The 18062-nt window shown below is 32.5% G+C and overlaps 1 protein-coding gene across 1 annotated transcript; it reads left to right on the top strand.

Moving 5' to 3' along the window:
- The first annotated feature begins 532 nt into the window (after nucleotides 1-532).
- On the top strand, nucleotides 533-17809 carry Pect (phosphoethanolamine cytidylyltransferase). The gene is made up of 15 exons (XM_089232507.1): nucleotides 533-820; nucleotides 3652-3740; nucleotides 6036-6121; nucleotides 6767-6842; nucleotides 8089-8155; nucleotides 8771-8818; nucleotides 9560-9644; nucleotides 9767-9859; nucleotides 10170-10215; nucleotides 11385-11461; nucleotides 11659-11736; nucleotides 12823-12888; nucleotides 13438-13503; nucleotides 14569-14657; nucleotides 15740-17809. Exons 1-15 carry the CDS (start codon nucleotides 693-695, stop codon nucleotides 15846-15848), a joined length of 1203 nt encoding a protein of 400 aa, XP_089088633.1. The 5' UTR covers nucleotides 533-692; the 3' UTR covers nucleotides 15849-17809.
- The last annotated feature ends 253 nt before the right edge of the window (nucleotides 17810-18062 follow it).

The following is an 18062-nucleotide window of genomic DNA, read 5'->3' as shown; positions in this document are numbered from 1 at the left end:
CTGGTTGAAATTTTCGAGAATTTGCTTGGTAGGGCCTCAGAAAAATCACTTTTCCCGGGAGGGTCCTGCTCTGTAGGAAAACTCACACCGCTTTTCTTATATTAGTGAGTAGTTGGCGTGACGCATTGAGCGATTCACGTTGCATGTGGCGCAGAAAACCTGTTACTAGGCTTTTAATGCCTGTTTTTTCCAGAAGCGTTTTCTCCGCTGCGTGAACACGGAGAAGAACCATTTCCCGTCGGCAGAACAGTGTCTTTTGCGCTAGCAGGGTTTTCCTAGGAGCAGGTTTCTACAGCGCACGCAGCGTAAAAGTTCTACTAGGAAAACCCGGCTTAAGCTTTTGTGTTTTAATAACGTGACGCATCATCTGTTCTGTCCAAAGCTGCATTAAGAGTGGCTGCTTTCAAGCTGGCTTTGGTTCTGTCCACGTACGTTTGCCATTTTGCGCAATTAAAAAAAGAAGACGGAAGGAAAGCGAAAAAGAAAACAACGTTAAAGAAGTACAGAGTTAAAAACTATCCCCGGTGGTGTCAATCGTCGCCAGTGACGTCAGTGGGTGGCGTCAATGTTGGAACCTCCTCAATTGCGTAATGTTTACAATCACTTGAGAAATGCTTTGAGAAGGCCGATCGTCGTCGTCGGATTTGTTATCGTCCTTCTGCGATAAAATCTTTCTTCCTTTATCTCGAAGGATGTCGTCGTTCACGATGTCAGACATCAATGGTCATTTCGTCGATTTTGCGATGGCGTCTTCACCTCCTCGTAACGGGCACGGCAATGGCTGCGTCGATAAATCCACCCGAGTGTGGTGCGATGGATGGTGAGTGTTTATTCGAGATGCTTTCACGCTGACCTTTTCCCGCCCAATTATTACATGACATATTCCTTGTAAACAAATAACATGCCAGCGATATCTTAGCATGCCAAAGAGTCAATCCATTTGATTTGATTGGCACAAGTGGTTTCTTTTGTGATGCTTGTAAAAATAGTTTGTTCACTGACCCATCTATCTCATTTATAGGTCACTCTTTTGATCACTCGTGCTTGCATGCACATCAAAAGTAACCTCTTTGATCATTCACATTATTGCAGGTACTCTAGTTCACTCTTTTTGTCACTCACTGATTAAGTTTCACAGTTTCTAGGTTCTTCTTTTGATCATTCACATGCTTGCACACGTTCTAGATCACTCTTGCATTCACATGCTACAGGTTGCTCACTGACCTGCTCCCTTGCTCTTTGGGCAGATTTATATGGGGATGGAGGGGCAGGGCCGTAACTACGATTTTTGCCGCCCCACAACTTTGAAATTTGATAATTTTATAACACGTTCTTTGTTCCCACCTAAAATTGTCACCTCCCAAGTTTTGTTGCCAGAGGAAGTTGCCCTGCACCCCGAGTTACGATCCTGGGGGAGGTGCATGCCAATTTTGTTTTCACCTTTCCTTTCAATTTTTTCTGGCAACCTATTTGTCATATTTGACTCCCCTCTGAACTTGCTGTGATGGGCTACAACCCACTAAGGCCCCTGTAAATACTCTCTTAAAAGAGGTTTTTATTTTCACTGACAATACACAATGCACCACAAAACATAACACAGCCATATACTTGAGCATGATCAACACTTTCTCATGTTTTGATCTCTCTCTCACACACACACAATTTTCTGACGAGAAAAACAGATACAATGGCCCTATTTTATGGTTAGATATTAAAAGACAGTTTAGGTTCATTATTCAAACGGGGGTCCCAGAACTGAATTTTCCACAAGGGCATTCCAATATTTTTCGACTTCCAACAATGTCGATTCCAAGTACCTATTGTTCGGCCGGATCATGTTAAGGTACTATCATAAATAACTTGATTCGAATAGGTTCAACGGTTACAGATATATTCAAAGGTTTATTAAATGTGACTCAAAATTGTTCCACCAAATCTTGACAGATTTTCTTCCCATGAAATTCCAAGGGAGGGTGTGGTGCTTTTTCTATAGTCCTGTCAGAGAGCACTGTGTATAATACAGTGCGCAACACTTAATGTGATCGCATAGGGACTCAGGGCTTCTGATGATAATAACAGATTGATAACTGCAGTGGAATCTCATTTATACAATGTTCAAAAGGCTGAGTCAGAATGCTGTACAAATATGTAAGTCAAATAACTGAGAACGAGAGACTTTTTCTTTAAAATGAACCCGTCTCTCATCTGAGACACACAAAATATTATAAATTCAATGTGTTTGCATCTACAATTCAGTTACAAAAAATATTTCAATCATACTTGAAGGGAAAAAAATGTAATCACATTTCAAATGACTTAAGAATAAAATTGAGACATGACATTGGATAAAAAAATTGCAGCAAAATCCTCTTGACTGGAGAAAATTTCCCCATCTTGGACTTATTTTCATTTCTTTGGCAGTAGATGATTTGCAACCAGTAGATTGGTCTGATTTTGTTTCTCTGCTTTATAATCGTTTTCAAAGTTGGCACGAGGATATTCAATTATTTTCTAAGATTAATTTTTTGTCGTGGATTCAAAATTTTTGCTAAATTATTTCAAAATTTTCAGTTTTACTTTCAGAGAGAAAGCACTTTTTGTTTTCTTGGCATTACGAACAGTGGATTTGACACTGCCAGAAAGCCAAGTGTCACAACGAAAGAAAATTCTAAAGGAAGTAATCAAAAGAACTTCCTGCATATGTGTCTCTTATTGGCAGACCTGTACCCTCCAAATGCTTGCAATGGACTCTCTTACCCCATCTGGGGAATAACGCTGAAAACATTGCGGAAGGAGGAAATATTCTAAAAGGCATATGGCCATCATCAAAACAATCGAAACCCGTTTCTTTGATGCTCGCCGCATCTGAATATTCTCAGAAATAAGCAATAAACAAGTCATTTATGTGTCCACTCCAAATGGCTATCAGCCATCCCAATGGTGGTTTTCGTATATGCCAGCAATCAGTCTAAAATTAATGGCTTTAGTGGTGACAATATGCAAGAATTGTTGCAGCAACATCTACAAAAATTATGCGCATTTGATGGATATAAATGACTTTTTTTCAGAAGATTCTGAGTTCGAGGCAGAATGAAAATGTAGAATATTTAGTTTTTTGTGTCAAGTAAATCAATTAATTTAACATTAAAATGTGTAGGAAATAATTGTGACCAAAGGCAAACTTTGCATTGCCATGAAAGTCATATAACTGAGCGATGTATAAACACGGTTTCATTGTATATCTGAGAGAAACCTAGAAGCAAATGCAATATCCCATTTAGGTGAACAGGATAACTGGGGATTGTGGGGGTTACCACAACCCGATTGGATTATCGTGAATGGAGTGAATAAAGGAGAGTACACTTTCTGACCTCTTGCAAAGTCTTTTGCTGGTCAATAATGATAACTTATAGGAAACAAATAAATCTGGTTCAACCTTAGTCTCGAAATGGGGGAATTTTTTTTTGACATAAAAAAATTGATGACAAATTCCTGATAACTATAAATTTCTTCCCTGTGTTATGACATTGGACCATTTCGTACTTTGCAAGAAGTGGTTACCCAAATGATAACATCATTATCCTTGATTCCAATAAACAGTGTCTACTGTACCTTATCTAATGTACTAAAACTATTCTTCATTCGTTGCAGCTATGATATGGTGCACTTTGGTCATGCAAATCAGCTTAGGCAAGCGAAAGCTATGGGAGATTATTTGATTGTTGGAGTTCACACTGATGGTAAGGGATTCGCATGAGGAATATGATTTTTCAGTGTAATAAGCATTGAAATAATATGGTAGAGCTTGATAATTGTGAAGCTTGCTTATAAAGTCCATTCAAATTTGTTTTTTTTTTTTCATTTGTGATTTAATATGATGCTCAATTTGCTTCTGTTTTTTAAAAATTTATTATCTGTCAGACATTCAAATTTTTCATTGATCAATGATGTGATATAGATATTATATAATACCTGACCAATATATGCTCAACTTATGGCGGAGGGGCAAATGTGGCCCGCGACCTCAAACCTACATTTGTAAAAATAAATTAAGCGGCACATTCCCAGATTACTTGAGTGATCCCACAGCACACTTATAGGTCACTAAAGTGACCTTAAACGTTGTTCGAGGTGACCTGTCCTGCAGCACAATTTACAGATTACTCAAGTGACCCATGACACATTTACAGACCATTTAGGCAACCTGCAGCATATATCCAGATCAATTGAGTGACCCGCAGTATGTTACAGATCACTTATGACCTTGAGTGCTGTTCCAGATCACATAAGTGCAGGGCCACAACTGGGGGGAGGGGCAGACGTGTTTGGTGACCTGAGTGACGAACTGGAGAGAGCTCAAACTTCACTCCTTAACCTCTCCTTCAACATTACAAGGGGGTGTAAAATGTGCGCTTGCCCTGGCCTGCAAACCACTTAACTGCAGCACTGCTTAAGTGATCTGGGGTTCTGCTCCAGATAATATAAATGGCCTGCAACATATTTTCACTTTAATTAAGTGGTTCCCGGCATATAGGCTATCCAGATTAGTTAAGTGGCCTGCTGCACATTATCAGTTTAGTTAAGTGGCCTGCACTCTCCAAAAGGTGTTGAGCACCCTTGATCTAGCCAGTATATACTGGTGATCTGTACTTATCAAAAATTTTTGGTTGATAATGCAAAGCGGTACCTCCCAAATCCGGACTTTTTTGTTGATTTTTTTTTTCAACCAACTTTTGAAGTTTTTTTTATCAGGATTCTGTCTTGTGTGTGTGTGTGCTGTTTTCAAACACATCAGCCATTTTATTATGTTTTTGTGTGTATTATTTTTGGTGTCAGCTGTGATTTTTGGGCTTCTGGAAAACAATGATGGCAACGGTGTGTCTCGATGAATATGGTTTGTCAGAAAGTCAGCTTTGACCAAAAAGAACACTTTACCTTTTTCATTTCATTTCTCCAGGCTGTACAGTTTACTTAGTGTTTCAGAATTTATTCAGCACTTTTTTTCTGGGATTATCTATGTGAATTTTCAAACATGCCAAAAACATCAAGTGATGTGTCAGGTAAAAGCTGCAAACTGAAACATGATACTTTATATGATATACACGGCAAACTGACTGTATTAAGTTTGTTAGGAAAGTGAAATTCATCTTTGCCCTCACGAGGACTTGAACCCTGGTCTCTTGTACAACTGTTTTACCTCTAAGCCATGAAAGCAAATAGAATATTCCCTCTGTAGAGTGTATATATGCGCAGAATGTCTCTGTGTGATGGACTGCGGCAACATTCTGCTAATAGCTTTAATGATGATATTTTATGTATATGTAGCAAAGTTGAACTTTTGAAAAGCTAGAACACAGAACACCAGTAGGAACATTGTATAAAGAACATGGAGTTGGGAAATCTGCCGTTTGCGATCTTCAGAAACAAAAAAAAATGCTTTTTTTATATCCGAGCAATGACTACAAAATTTTTTTAAAGAAAAAGGATTTTTTTTCCATGGATAACTAGTAACAATATGTAAATTTTGAAAATTATGGTTTTAATTAAAATTATTTGTTTCTGCACTCATATATATTGGTTTATAGATTTTTTTCAAAGTAAAATATGAATCAAAGTGTTCAAAGAGGTATATTACTGCTTTAAATAGGAAAACTTGGGAAATAAACAAAAGGTAATCCATGATCTAAAAGATTCCCTAATCCAGAATCACTTAGGTCCAGAGTCATCCGATGTAAAAAAGGTCCTACCGTATTTGATATTACAGTATTACCATGCTTTTACTTTACTTTTTTTTCTTCAAACATCAAATATGTTATTTATTATAAGAATATAGAATTTATTGGAACCTAGAATTATTTGAAAATTTCATTTAACCCTAGAATACTAACTCTACGTTTCAGAAATGTAAACGTATAGGCAGTTAGCATGCAGTTTTTATCAGTAATTATTTTAGTTAGTATTCTGGGGTTAAAAATGGACATTTTTCTATATCAGCATATATATAATAGACATTTTAAATTTTCTTTATTCTGAAGCGGAAATCACAAAGCACAAAGGACCTCCAGTATTTAATGAGCAAGAGAGGTATAAAATGGTTAGAGCTGTCAAATGGGTTGATGAGGTGAGATAGTTTATTCAACTTCATTTTTTTTTCCCGATCTTCTCTTTCTTATTTCAACGAGGTGATTTTTTAATGCATTTTTTTTAAACTAATCATTTATTTCACATGAAATGAAAATAAATCTTTTCGAAAGAGGAAAAAGAGGTGTATCTCTTCAAAACAATTTCAAGGTGGAAGTAAATTAATCCAGCTCAAGTAACAGTTACCGATTGGATTAATTTTGATTGGCATGGGAATTTAGCTCACGATGCAGTTTTTTTTATGAGTTCATGCATCCATAATTAAAATGTTTGTTAGTCGAGACAGTAAAAAATTTAACAAATTTTTAGTTAATCGCAAAAATTTGTAAGCCAAGGTGTCACTGTAATTATAATTTGTTCTGCAATTATAAACATTTCCCGTTTACTAAAGCTAAATGCACAGTTTCCCCTTCCAGAATCTGTGAGAGAGTAATAAGAAACAATATGAGTTTTTGCTGTTAAGGAATGAGTTGTGTGTCAGAACCGAGTAAATATGGCATTTGTTAGCATGCTGGTCCCCTTGCATTGCAATTAAGAAAATGTTATTTATAATGGCATGGGTACATAAAAATTTTAACCAGCTAAGAATGTTTGATTTCTCAATTTGTTTTTTTCCCCTTTCCAGGTTGTTGAAGGAGCTCCCTACATAACGACCATTGATACATTGGATAAGTACAAATGCGATTTCTGCGTTCATGCTGGTGAGAATCTGATTTTTTGATGATTTTAATTTATTTCAACCTCTATAACCTCCACCCATTCTGGTCTTAAATGGTTACATTTACCATCAATCCTATTTCCAAATACCAAGAAACAATCTTTGCACATACTTCATAAATTTATTTTCTAATATTTCTGAATGCGCCATAAATACTTTATTTCAATATCCTGCAATTATTTTTATTTAATGATACTACAATGGAACCTTGATAATTCTACACCCCAAGAGGATTGATAAATACAGTCAAATCACGTTATAACGAACTCCAAGAGACCGGAGAAATCACTTCAATATAACGAAATTTCGTGTTTTTGAATTGTTCCCATGTAAACTTATCTGGGGGGATTAAAAAAATTTTCATTAAAATGAGATTTTTTGCTATTAACTGTATTCGTTAAAATGGGATTCAACTGTATGCCTACTTCAGCAAATGACAAATTAGTGAGGTTTTATTTCATTTCACCTTTAAAAATCTTAAAAAATCATTTATGTGTGTATATGTGCCTGTATATTGTTGAACAATTCTCTACCAATTCATTAAATTTTTTTGATCTGCTGCTATTTTTTCTTTGAAAAGTTTTTGTATTGAGAATAATTTTGAATTAGGTGTAAAAAGCATATTGATTGCCAGGAGATCTGTTTTTTGGGAATGAGAAGAGCAGTTCTCCAAAACAATTTTCCCTCTCACTTGAAGCATTTCAATCTAGCTTTCTCGACCAAAAATTTCAGAAATCATTCACGTCTGCATCTTTTGTAGTTCTATGCTCAAAATACATGAAACAGCAATGCCTGTAAAAAAATTTTTTTAACTCATTGACTCATGGATGATTCCTGAGAATAAGTTGTTAACACACTATAAATTGTAGTCAAATTAAATGGGCCATTGCCATCATGTGTTGGATTAGAGAGGTTTCCCCCATTAAATTTAGTATTGTGCCAACCATGGGAATAATAAATGTCAAGTTATCAGGGTAGTCGAGTCATCAAAATTATACTGTATTTTTTTCCCTGGCTCTAAGGGAACCATTCAAGTATCACGTCAGCAAATTTTTAGCCATTTTTGACCCACCCCCTTGATCTCTCCCCCCCCCCCCCCCGCTTTATAAATTTGAATTTTTCATTTTTCTTCAATTCATTGAATCAAAAATACAGTTGTGCAATTTAACTAAATATTATTATTATTTTGTGATGACTATTCTCTCACATGCTGCTCTCTTATCTTTTAGATGACATCACATTAGATGCTGATGGTAAAGATACATATCGTTATGTCAAAACGGCAGGACGGTATAAGTAAGCATGCTATGCTTATAAAAATTCACACACTTACCATATTCCCCTGCATGATACACCTGCTGAATCACAGATTCGGGAAAATTTCTAAATATCCTTATTATTAAAAGTCATTGAATAGGCTGAATGTATACTGTGATTATTATCATTCCCGGCATGCCGTATTGGACCAGACTCAAACATTCAAAAATCTGGTGTTCCCATACATGCATACAATTATCTTTATGAAACTTCATAGGAATTTGCATGGAATATTTTGCTCATCAATCATATATTTTCTGAAACTTAATGTGCCACATAATTGTCATTTATGTGCCACATTAAGTGAAATATGTAAAATTGATTGCATTCATTCAACATGAATAGGGTAGAATTTTTGTTTTGGCATTGAAAACTTTCAAGATTTTTACCATTTCAAGACTAACTACATGATAATTTCTCTCCATTAATTGACTCAATTAAAGATTAACCCATTGATTATGCAGTGGTTTTTTACTAATTCTATTAACTTCTCATTTTCAATTTAATAATAAATTGACATTCCTTTATTTGTGGTTTTAGTTGATATTTAACTCATGATTTTGAGTTCAATTTCAAAATCATTTTTCCCTATAGAGAATGCAAAAGGACTGCTGGAATATCAACAACAGATTTGGTTGGAAGGTGAGTGTTATAAAATAATTTCCACCATTGAAATTTTTAATTTGGTCATAAAATTTACATTATTTTCTGAGTAATACATAGGAAATACATGGCTTTTATCATCGTTGTTATTTGTTCTGAAATTGAAGAAATGTCTATCCAGATTATTAACTTCATTCTTGTAAATTTTCCAAGTTACACTTATGAATAATTGCAGCATTGTAATTACCTATAAGGATTTTTTTTTCATTTTCATGAATTTGAAGAATCTTAAAATATTACAGAAATACCTGTGATCAAAATAGTTTTCATATTTACCTGCATTTATTTGAGCAAAAACTTTTATTATATCAAAATAGCCTTATTCTTGAGTTGTCTCAGGATAGAAATGTGGTTTGTGGAAAACAATAAAATTGTGTTTGTCCGCAAAGTAATAGTTGAAATGCTTCATGCAAATAGGGCGTTAGTCACAAAAATTAGTTTTTGGGAACGAGAAAGGAACTGCCCAAGACTGTAGCCTTCTCTGCATAAGGGTTGAAACTTTAGCTATGGATATCTTTTACCAGGTGCCACAGATCGCTGCCCTTTGGGTAAATTTGTCAAAAGTAAAATTTTTTTAAAGTAAATTTTGTCAAAAATGAACTCGTGCCCTTTTTGCTTGAAGCTATTCAATTATTATTCATAAATATCCATAAGGTAATGATGGCACATATATTTTTTATTAGTGATGAATGATTTTCTTTATCTTTCAAAATCATACAGAATGCTGCTTCTGACGAAACAGCATCATAATCGGGGAGAACGAGAGTATGGGATTGATAAGGAGCATGCTGGTAACATAAGCAGGGTGAGAATATCTTTTTCCTAATTAGATGGCCTCTGAACTTTTTATAAATATAAATTTGATGTACACATGTGAGATTGGCTGTATTAAAGTTTTATTTCATAAGTTTCATTTGCATGGTACAGGATTCAAGCACTCACAGTCCTTGGACAGGCATTTCTCAGTTTCTTCCGACAACTCAAAAAATTATTCAGTTTTCTGAAGGGAAAGAGCCAAAGGTTACTTTATTTTCTCTTTCTTTCACTGTAAAATTATTTCTTGATTTTTTTCATCAATGTTTTTGTTTGAATTTTTAAATTGTATGAAAAACAATAATTTACTTGGTGAAATAAAATTACATACCATGATATTTAAAATCTTCTGAAAATGTGTTTTCTCAATTTTTATATACATATGTATGAAATGCTTTTTAATGAAGGATTCAAACATCAGCATAAATAGATGGGTAATTAATTTTTTTTGCTTATTTGAAGAAAAATTCAGAACTAAATAAACAAAAGTGTACTTACCTCTCTTTTATTATTACAGCCTGGAGACAGGATCGTTTATGTTGCTGGTGCATTTGATTTGTTCCGTATCCTTTTCTTCTTCTGGTGTACTGATTTGTTTAGCTTTGAGCCATAAAACTTGTTAGATTAATGATTTTAATGATGAAAAAATTATTCAGTTATGAAGTATGTTTTATAGTTATTTTTCTTGATATTAATGCAATCAATTATTAGCCTTTTTTTTTTATCTCAATACTGTTTCTATGTAGTTGCCTCGATAACTATTCAGTTATTTTTCTGTTAACATGGGGGAATTATTTTTAAATAAAAATGAGCAATGACCTGATAATTTGTGAATGGCTAAAAGTTTGTGCAATTGTTTCTTTTAATTTATGTGAGTTTAATGCAGCACATATGCTTAAGGTGACATTAAGGATTAGAGTTAATATACTGCTATTGAAAAGATTTGAATATGTTTTGATCATATGTTATATGTTTTGTATCTACTATAAGTGTGGAATGTGCACAGGTTAAGATCTCATTCACTAAATTTGCCATCATTATGCTTCGAAATCTGCCATAGTGAGTGGCAGACAGTCTAAATATTTTAATTATGTAATTAATATACATAACTGTATAAATAAGTTTTTCATCTGAGTGTAGCACATTCACCATTATAGTGCTTCACAATTTCATGCTGAAATTCGTCTGGACTGCATATGCACTTGCATAAAATTGAAAGATATTGTCCTACAATTCAACATTAGTTTGGTGACTGATTAGTGTGTCGCATTGCAAGACATCACTGTAATAGAAAACATATAATTCCCATCAGCATATTTTTTCTCTTAAAATTCATACTCAGTGAATTAAAAAATCTGTTATAATAATGTGGTAAGGTTTTTAATAATTTTAAGTTTGCCCTATTGCAGAAGTGCATATAAAATGTATACCAAATGTGCCTCAATCAAATATTTTTTAGCTTGACTTCCTCATAAATGGAACATGAAACTATGAAATGAAAAATATGTTGGCAGATTAATATATTAGGTCTGTATTTGTTAAACTTCTAATGTATCGAAAAAGTTATACATAGGTGATGGTGTTGTGCTATTTGGTTTTTTTTGCCAAGAGTTTGGGTAAAATCATACAAAATCAGTCATGCTAAGTGGTAAACCTTCACTCAGATAAATTAACTCTACCTATTTAAACTGCCATGTATATTTCCTGTAAAATTTCTTGACATTTTATTTAGATGTTGGTCATGTTGACTTCTTAGAACTTGCAAAAAGAGAAGGCGATTATCTTATTGTGGGACTCCATACTGATCCAGTTAGTATTTGAAATGCCTATATTATAATGGTATTTTAGTGAATTCATATAAAAATGCTTGTGTTTAATTTCTTTTTGGTATTCTAAAATATTTCCTATGATTGAAAATAATTTTGGCACTAGGCCTCCATAAGTATTGGAAAAAAGTTGTTTTTTTTTTTTCAGTTTTAATACCAATTGTTTTGCTTTTATTGTAGGTCGTGAACAGGTACAAGGGAAGCAACTACCCAATTATGAACTTGCATGAACGAATACTTAGTGTTTTGGCTTGTAAAGTAAGCAGTTTCTCTCTTGTGGTTCTCTCATTGTACAGGGTGTCCTGTAAGTCCTAATTAGACTTTTATCTCACCAACCGTTTGTCATCAATGTATGTTAAAAAAATACTCAATCACTATACCAGTTTTGAGTGAAAATATAATGCTTTATATAAAATAAAAAAATTAAATTTTTGTACTCCCCTAACTTCCAATCAAAAAGTTGTTGCCCTGTCATTCCTGAGGCCAAAAAAAAAAAAAAAAAAAAAAAAAAATCCAATTTTTTAAGCAAAATTTTTGCTGAGATATTTGAATTCAAAATCAGAGAGAAGTTGAGAAAGAACAGCATAAACTAAAGGCAATGCTTCTTTTCCTCATTTATGCTGTTTTCCCCCAACTTTCTTCCATTGTTTTAATCTGAACATATCAACAAATATTGCATTGAGAAATGTGAAACTTTTCTTGTTGCCCTCAGGAGAGAAAGGGCAACAACTGTTCTGTTCATTGGAAGTTAGAAGATGGGGCTCGTTTAAAATTTTAGATTTTTTATTTTGTGATACCATATGTTTTCACTTTTGAAATTGATACGAGGTGATTCTTGAACACATATTGAGCAGTTTTCAAACTGGAACCATACCTCTGTATCGCGAACGGTTGATGAGATAAAGACGGAATTAGGACTTACAGGATACCCTGTACATAGATATATGAGTGATATCTCATTTATGTGCCTGTGCAAGGGAACAATGGAAAAAAAGACATTTGACAAGTGAGAGAGGGGCTTATAAGTGAAAAGCATTATTCACCTATATCTTTAAGTGGGAGTGCAGAAAACAGTCTTATAACAGAGAAAAATTTACAAGTGAGAGATCACTGTACTTTTCAAAATTGTCATTTGTTACTTTATATTTCTTTTCAAATAAGTTGAATTGAAATTTGCAAATGCTAGTTTGTTTATTTTGAGATATTTAAATTTTAGATTTTTCATTTAGAGAAAAATGTCCATAATGATTGTGAATAACTTTATTCATATTTTTACGAAATGGTCCTGTTTTTTTTTTTTTTTTAAATTGTTTTTACATTCTTTACTTTTTCTTTTCGTTTCAGTATGTTAATGAAGTAGTTATTGGTGCTCCTTACTCAGTTACATCTGATTTAATGGAACATTTCAAGGTAACTTAATTAAAATATTTTTTGAATCTGTTGACTTGAAGATATTCTGCACCTTCAACTTTTAAATGTTGATAATATGCTGATTATACACAGAAAATTTTGGTGCACAGTGGAAACATTAAAAAAAAAAAAAATTGATATGAGTAAATATATCGCTTTTGAGCGATAAAAAGGCTAAAGTACGGACACTTTGAAGCCAAAAGACAGAACATAATCTTAAATAAATATGAAAAAATTAGCTCAAATTATTTGCACTATTTCTTTGGTTCCTAAACTTGTATACATCTTCTCAGCAAACACATACATTTTAATTTTGAACACATATTTTGTATGTGTAGAAAATTATTTTTGTATGTTTAGTTTTGAGCTGAGTTTGTCTATTTATAGCTCAAAGCAACGTTAAGCATCTTGAATATGTTTATATAGATAAAATAGATAAATAGTTAATTTTGTTGTTAATTTCAATGAACATTGTATATTCAGTATATTTTCATAAGATTATGTTTTTAAAAGGTTTTCTTGATTTTAAGAAATATAAAATATTTTCAGGTGGATATTGTGTGTCATGGATCAACTCCTGTTATGAAGGATATCGATGGATCAGACCCATACACTGTGAGTAAATTTTGGATCCAGTACTTCCTATTGTTTTTCGTTTTAAAGGCATGCATATCTCTGTGTGAGGATGAAAGAAAAAATAAAGTTTCTGTCCTCTCAGATAAAAAATTCCTTTTGCAAAAAAGCGAAAATGGGGAGAAAAGCTTTAGCAAAATGCTACAATGCTAATGTAATGGTTGATGGTTGGATGTCTACTCGTTTCGTACCTCCTATACACATTTTTGCGAAAGTGGCTACCACTTAAAATGCGACCATAGCTCAAACCCTGGAGAGGGCCAAATTTAAATTAATTGGTGACATAAGCTGCACAAAAATTTCTGAGGAAGCAAAAAACAACTTAATTGAAATTTAACATAAAATGATATGAATGTATTTTTGGTTTTATGTATTTTGGTTTTATGTATTTTGGTTTTTTATGTATATGAAGGATCGATGAAAAAGTGGTTTCAGTCCATAAAAATAAATTTTTCAGGAGACAGAAAAGAAAGTTTTTCTTTAGAAATCTGGTATCGTTTTTTGCTCATGTCACAAATGGCTTTCTACTGCGCATGTTGTGGACTCATTTTTCCATCCGTGCACTGTGACTAAAATCATTGCCCTTATGCCATATCCTTCATATAAATTCGAACACAAGGGCAATAACACAGGCAAATTCCACAAAAAGGTGGCTGAGAAAGGAAAGAAAAAAAAAAAACAGTGATAAAAAAAATAATGCTCATAAAAAAATATGGATGTCAAATGTATCTTAAATACGAGCACAGTTTTCACAAAAAAACTAAAAACTATGAATACACTGCCCATAAAAATTATGGTTATCTTCATCTAAAATTGGATAGCTTCTTGATTTATCCCAACATGAATATCATTTTTTTCTGTAGTTGTCAGTTGTCGTAGGATTTCGTAACATCTGAGGGCACAAGTTTGCACTTAATTTTTTTCAGGAGAGTTTTAAAAACTTGCATTGTAAGAATATGAACTAGAACATTTTTTAAATTTCTCATGAAAGCGATAACAATTGTTATGATGCTATGTGTTTTGTTCTTATCGTTAATTTTTTTTCAGGAGCCAAAGAATTTGAAAAAGTTTAAGCAGCTAGATAGTCATAATGATATGACTACTCAGCATATTGTAGAGAGAATTATCAAGCAAAGGTGAGATTAAACTGAATTTTCTTTAAAATATCTTTTGAATATTATCACACTTCATCCATTAAAAACAAAAATAACAATGTTAAGATCTACGTAAAGTGAGACCAGGATTACACTATAAAAGTTTGATAAAAGATCTTTTACAAAACTTGAGACAACCAATAAGCCTATTGGTTAAATTTGCTCAAATGTAACGACATGCTTATTGGTTGTATTTTCCAAGTTTTATAAAAGCACTTTGTCAAACTGTTATAGTGTAATACCGGCCTAATCAAGTGTTATTTTTGAGTGCACATTTGTACCAATTACTTAAGCACAAGTATCAGTTTTTTTTAGAAAGGAATTTAGATCATAGTTTCCACAACTATTTATTCCATTGCCCCCCTTCAGAAATTTTTCTCTCTCATCGCTCCTCCCCAACTAAAGCGAACCCATAGGATCCTATGTCATACTCGTAGCTATTATCTCCCCTGCCCCGGACCATTCCATCACCCACCAGGATGCGATATTGCCCTTTTTGGGAAACAATGATCAATCTTGTGCTTTATAAAACTTATAACCACTATTATATTTCATAAACAAAATATAGTAGTCTCAATATAACAAATTTTATGATGAAACAAAGAAAGTCAATTATAGTTCATATTGATTTTCATAATGTTCATGTTCACAATGTTTAGTTTTTTTAAACATTATAATATGAACATTATGGAAGATAATAAAAAAATTAGTTGTTAAAAAAAATCCAGTTTTCTTTTATTGTATGTCCTTGATATCAAGCAATTAAAATATCAATCTTCACCAGTTTGTTCCCATCAGATCAGTGAAACAACTTTTTTCATGAACTTAAATTTCACACATCTTCATTGTCTTTATAGTAATTATTTATTCAAAACTTGATAAGTTTAAAAGAAATATAAGCTCTATTTCCTTCACCTCAAAATTGCTAGAATATTACACATACTATTGCATGAAACCTAATTAGTTCCCCCCTTTAAATTTCTCTAATCACTTAATGCTAAGTTAAATTAATTAGGCAAATATGTATTCACAAAAAGTGATATTGAAAATATTTTTGTTCATAGACTGGAATTTGAGAAGAGAAATCGTAAGAAAGAAGAAAAAGAGATAGCCATGTTAAACGCCATGAAAAAACTTGATGTAAAGAATGACGAAGGACTTATAGAAAATTAGAAGAAAAAGCCTAAAGAAAACTATAAGAGGTCTTCCTCCCATCATTTTGTGTTCATGAAAAAGGGTTAATGCAGTTTTAATGTTGCTGCTAGCATCGGCTGTAATTCTTTACCATTTATTGACAACATTTACAATTTTATTGCTGTGTTCAGTCATGGGGAAAAAAATTATTTTTTATTATTGTACTTTTTAGCAAGAAAAAAAAATCTTTGAATGTTATTGATATTTATAATTCATATCATAAGCATTTCTATTCAGCTTTATTGTCTCAACTTTTTTAGAGAAACTCCCTTATATGTACAAAAGAATTTCGAACTTTTCATCCTAATGTAATTCAGTATTTCAACACAAATATATATCATCCCATTTAGCTAAAACATAGTTTTTTTTCCCTTTGTTTGATTTTTAATCTTATCATGTCAATCAATTGACGTGGTGGATTGAATACTTAAGATTGATTTTTTTTAAATATCTAAATGTACTTCATTTTCCCATCTATATTTCTTTGCAAGTATCTATTTTGCCATCTAAAGCACCTAGTAGAATTTCTATGATTTGCATCACCATTTGAAGAAATAGTTTTTAAAATGCGAAAAAACACACAAATCCTTTTGATGCTGTCAAAAGTTTGCAAGTGTGAAATTTTTATAACCATTTTCTTTTTATATATATGTAATAGAAAATTCATGAATTTTCACCTTTTGATTATGTATCACATATTTTTAGTTTTGACATGACTTTTTAGCTTTGTGTGTGCTCAACTGATTTGCCATCTAAAAGGGTTGATGAATGATTATTACCTTAGAGCAGCGGTTCTCAACCTTTTTGACTCGCGGAGCCCTTTTTAGCAAAAAAATTCTATGTCGGAGCCCCGTAGGCCCATTTCTTAATTATTTATCAAAGTTGCTGATTTATTTTTACTGTTTAAAAGTATTTATAATTATTTTTTAATTTTCCTCAAGCTGCCGCGGAGCCCCTGGAGAGTGCACAAGGAGCCCCAAGGGCTCCGCGGAGCACCTGTTGAGAACCTCTGCCTTAGAAGTAACATTTAATCAAAAAGTTGAAAAATCATTACCCAACATTTTTTTTTTAATTCAGTAAAACTACTTTAATCTGTGAAACAGAAATACTGATAACAGTATTATCAATTAATTTATTTATTTAAATCAGAAATAAAACCGCACATAAATATAAAAAATACTTTGCTTTTCTCTCTACATTTGCCAAAAATTAAGAAATATTCAGTTTATTTTTTGTAGAAATATTTTGCCAAAATACTAAAATAATTATATATTAAAAATATATATATGATACTGTTCTTTTTATGCATTTAAATATATAACTATTGTTGCTAGTCCTAAAACGTTTCATGTAACATTTACTATTAGCGAATGATATGCTCTTAAGCAGCGCAATGTTTGTAATATAGTGTCGTTGAATGTGTATTTCACCAATGTTTTTATATATCACTTTGTGTATAGCAGAATTTTCAGCAAAATTTTTTTATAAAGCTCAAATAAACACGAGAACTCTTAGCAAAAAAAGAGTAGTCAGTTGAATTTTATGGCAGTATCCTAATACACCACTATAGTTTATATAAATGATGTACAGAGTTTTGTGGTAAAATTAATGTATCATACAATTTAGCCACACATACACAAACTTTATTCCATGTGCCACTAAAACTATTGGTTTTTTTAGTCATGTTGTTGGCTTGTTTTTATTTTTATAAATTAAAATCTAGTCACTGAATATTATATTTTTTGACTTTGTTCTTGATCAAATCTATGTTCCTCTTCCATTTGCAGCTGTGATTTGTAAATATCAACATTAGTGTATATCTATGTAGATGTTACTTATAAACATCGAGTCATTAATGTTGGGGTAAAAAAAAAAATCTTGTCAGTGACGAAAATATACAAATGTAAGAATTTTAATTTATCATAGAATTGATTTGCTCATGGATGCTCACAGAAAAAAAAAAGTGATGTTAGAAGGGAAAAAACCTGTTATCAAAAAGCTTTATCACTTATTTGTGTAGTTTGCTGTATCTGCAGTAGTAGTTTATCAAGTCCACTTGATAAGGAAAGAAATAAAAAGAGCCAATGAACCAGATTTTCTCAGGCTGAGTTCAAAGGGCCAAATTCAGCAGAATATTTTTATTATGATTAGAAGCAAAATCTGCTTGATTATTTTTGTTGGAAAAAAGGTTTC

This window comes from Pholcus phalangioides, unplaced genomic scaffold, assembly GCF_987345545.1.
Source record: "Pholcus phalangioides strain wild (caught in Gottingen) unplaced genomic scaffold, Ppha-v1.0 ptg000001l_1, whole genome shotgun sequence".
Lineage (NCBI taxonomy): Eukaryota > Metazoa > Arthropoda > Arachnida > Araneae > Pholcidae > Pholcus > Pholcus phalangioides.
The sequence above is the reverse complement of the archived record's forward strand: the minus strand, read 5'-3'. Positions and strand labels throughout refer to the sequence as shown.